The sequence below is a fragment of the Carassius gibelio genome, chromosome B15 (assembly GCF_023724105.1).
Source record: "Carassius gibelio isolate Cgi1373 ecotype wild population from Czech Republic chromosome B15, carGib1.2-hapl.c, whole genome shotgun sequence".
Taxonomy (NCBI): domain Eukaryota; kingdom Metazoa; phylum Chordata; class Actinopteri; order Cypriniformes; family Cyprinidae; genus Carassius; species Carassius gibelio.
Genome location: NC_068410.1, coordinates 1,133,284 through 1,135,783, shown reverse-complemented (window position 1 = coordinate 1,135,783; position 2,500 = coordinate 1,133,284). Strand labels below are relative to the sequence as shown.

The 2,500-nt window shown below is 40.8% G+C and overlaps 1 protein-coding gene across 7 annotated transcripts in view; it reads left to right on the top strand.

The window, feature by feature from the left end:
- LOC127972295 (cGMP-dependent 3',5'-cyclic phosphodiesterase) overlaps window positions 1-2,500 on the top strand; it is a 120,081-nt gene that overhangs the window by 37,729 nt on the left and 79,852 nt on the right. For 3 of the 7 annotated variants that reach the window (XM_052575715.1, XM_052575714.1, XM_052575713.1), the window contains exon 3: window positions 1,212-1,292. The exons of the other annotated variants lie outside the window; for them this stretch is intronic. In XM_052575715.1, the coding sequence (XP_052431675.1) occupies window positions 1,245-1,292 (48 nt within the window). In that variant the 5' untranslated portion in view covers window positions 1,212-1,244. The remainder of the gene's footprint in view (window positions 1-1,211; window positions 1,293-2,500) is intronic. 7 annotated transcript variants of the gene reach the window in all.

Here is a 2,500-nt window from a genome sequence, read left to right as displayed (position 1 = left end):
GCTGGTATTCAGCCAATCAGCTTAAAAGACGATGTAACCTGTAGAACACACACTTCTTTTAAAAACTTCTTTTAATTCGTGCAGAAGATCAGATGAATGCAAGCTTCTGCACGCTGGGTTTGTGCAGACGGTATAATTATATGTGTGTGTTTCCCATTTTAAGCTCTGAATGAGATCACAGCTGATGTGTTTCGTGTCTACTCATCGTGTGTGTGTGTGTGTGTGTGTGTGTGTGATGCTGATGTTTCCAGGTCGAACGCAAACATACGTCGATCTTCATTCAACCTAAACACTCTCGGTCTGAGAGGTTCGTTTTAGCGTGAAGAGAACGAGGGAGTGATTTTATCACCCCAGAGAAAGAGAAGACGATGAGAGGAGGACGTCAGGGTGAAGGACAGAGAGAGAGAGAGAGAGAGAATGAAAGATCAGGAATGAAAAGAGACCATTAGAAGATGAAATGACAGACAGATATACTGTAGAGACAGAGACAGGTATTCTGGATATATACAGTATATATTTGAACTGAAAAATACTTTAATTCATCAAGGACACATCAAAGAGGAAAAATAAAATGTATCATGGTTTCCACAAAAACATTATGTGTTCAACACTGTTTCTTGAGCAGTAAATCATCATATTATTCTGATTTCTGAAGATCATGTGACACTGAAGACTGGAGGAATGATGCTGAAAATACAGCGGAGCATCACAGAAATAAATGACACTTTAACACAGATTCACACAGAACACAAATGACTTAGATTGTAATAATTTTTCACATTTTTTTCAATATTTTTGAACAAAAATATTATATACATAAGACATTGTTAATGTGTGGCAGATATAATAGATCCGTGTTTCCTCTCAGAAGGGGTTTGGGTTTGTTGTGTCGGTGTCAGATGTGACTCTCATCCTGAATCTCCAGACAATATGAGAGGTTAATCTACTGTCACACACACACACACACACACACACACGTGGTGCATTTGCATCTTAACAGAGACAGAAAGTGAGAATGAGACGAGAACTGCTGCTGTCAGCCGTCTGTGTGTGTCTGTGAGAGAGTGTGTGTGTGTGTGTGACAGCTGCGCTTAAGAAGGCGTCCTCTGAGGTCTCTCTTCGTTTGGTCTCTCGTCCTTCACTCTGGTTCAGTGTTGGCCTCTCTCTCTCTCTCTCTCTCTCTGCATCACACTGTTCTTCTCGTTTAACAGCGCTGAGTGTGTATCAGAGCGCCAGAGAAACCAATGCAGCGGCACGCACAGCTTAGAGACACACACCGCGATGCAGTACAGGTACGACACACACACACACACACACACACACACACACACACACACACACACACACACACACACACACACACACACTTGCTTCAGTAGTTTTACTCGTGGTGTGTGTCTTTGATCATATGTGTGTCATGTTTTCCATGCCTGTATCAGAAGTCTCTCTAATTAACTCATTAATGGCGTGTGATCTGGCTCCGCCCACTGTGACCGCCCCCTCGTTAAGAGCCAATTAACTGCATTTATCATACAGATCAGATCAGAGTTGGACCCTGAAAGCCTTTCGTTTATAATGAATGCATTTCTGTTTAAATGTCATTAATGAAAGCGAGTGTCTCTCTCTCCCTCTGTTTTCTGCTCGTCTGTCATCTGAGTTCAGAGATTGTGTGTGATGTGATTGTGAACAGATGCACACACAGTCGTTCAGTGGTGATCAATACACTGATTCAGTCTGTGAGTGTGTGTGTGTGTGTGTGTCAGGCACTGCATTGATCATGTCAAGTCAAATTGATTTCTACAGCACTTTTCACAACACACATAGTCTCAGTGTTTATAATATTTTAGCAGATTAGAGCTGGATGATAACATAGCTTACATTCTGAGACTATATGAACAATCAAGCTGAGATTTGCTATATGTGAGTGAGAAAGTATTTCTGCTGCATTTATTTGATCAAAAATACAGTAGAAATAGTGAAATATTATTCTAATTTAAAACAGCTGTTTTCTGTGTGAATCTGTGTTAAAGTGTAATGTATTTCTGTGATGCTCCGCTGTATTTCCAGCATCATTCCTCCAGTCTTCAGTGTCACATGATCTTCAGAAATCATGAAAATATGATGATTCACTGCTCAAGAAACATTTCTGATTATTATTAATGTTGAACACAGTTGTGCTGCTCAATATTTGTGTGGAAAGTGAGAAATCATATGAGTGGCTGTAAAACACACACACACACACACACACACACACACACACACACACACACACTGAGAATCGACCACAAATCAGAATAATTAGCATATTAGATGAGCATGTGGGCCGGATGAGCAGGTGCAGCAGGTCATTCCTCAACTTTGTTTTTCTGTCCATCTGTGAGGAGCAGGAGGATCTTTAATGACCCAGAAACAGCAGCTGCAATGATGGATTGACACACACACACACACACACAGAAAGTTGCACTTCTCGCATACTAGTTGATTTATCTTGTAAAGAGAG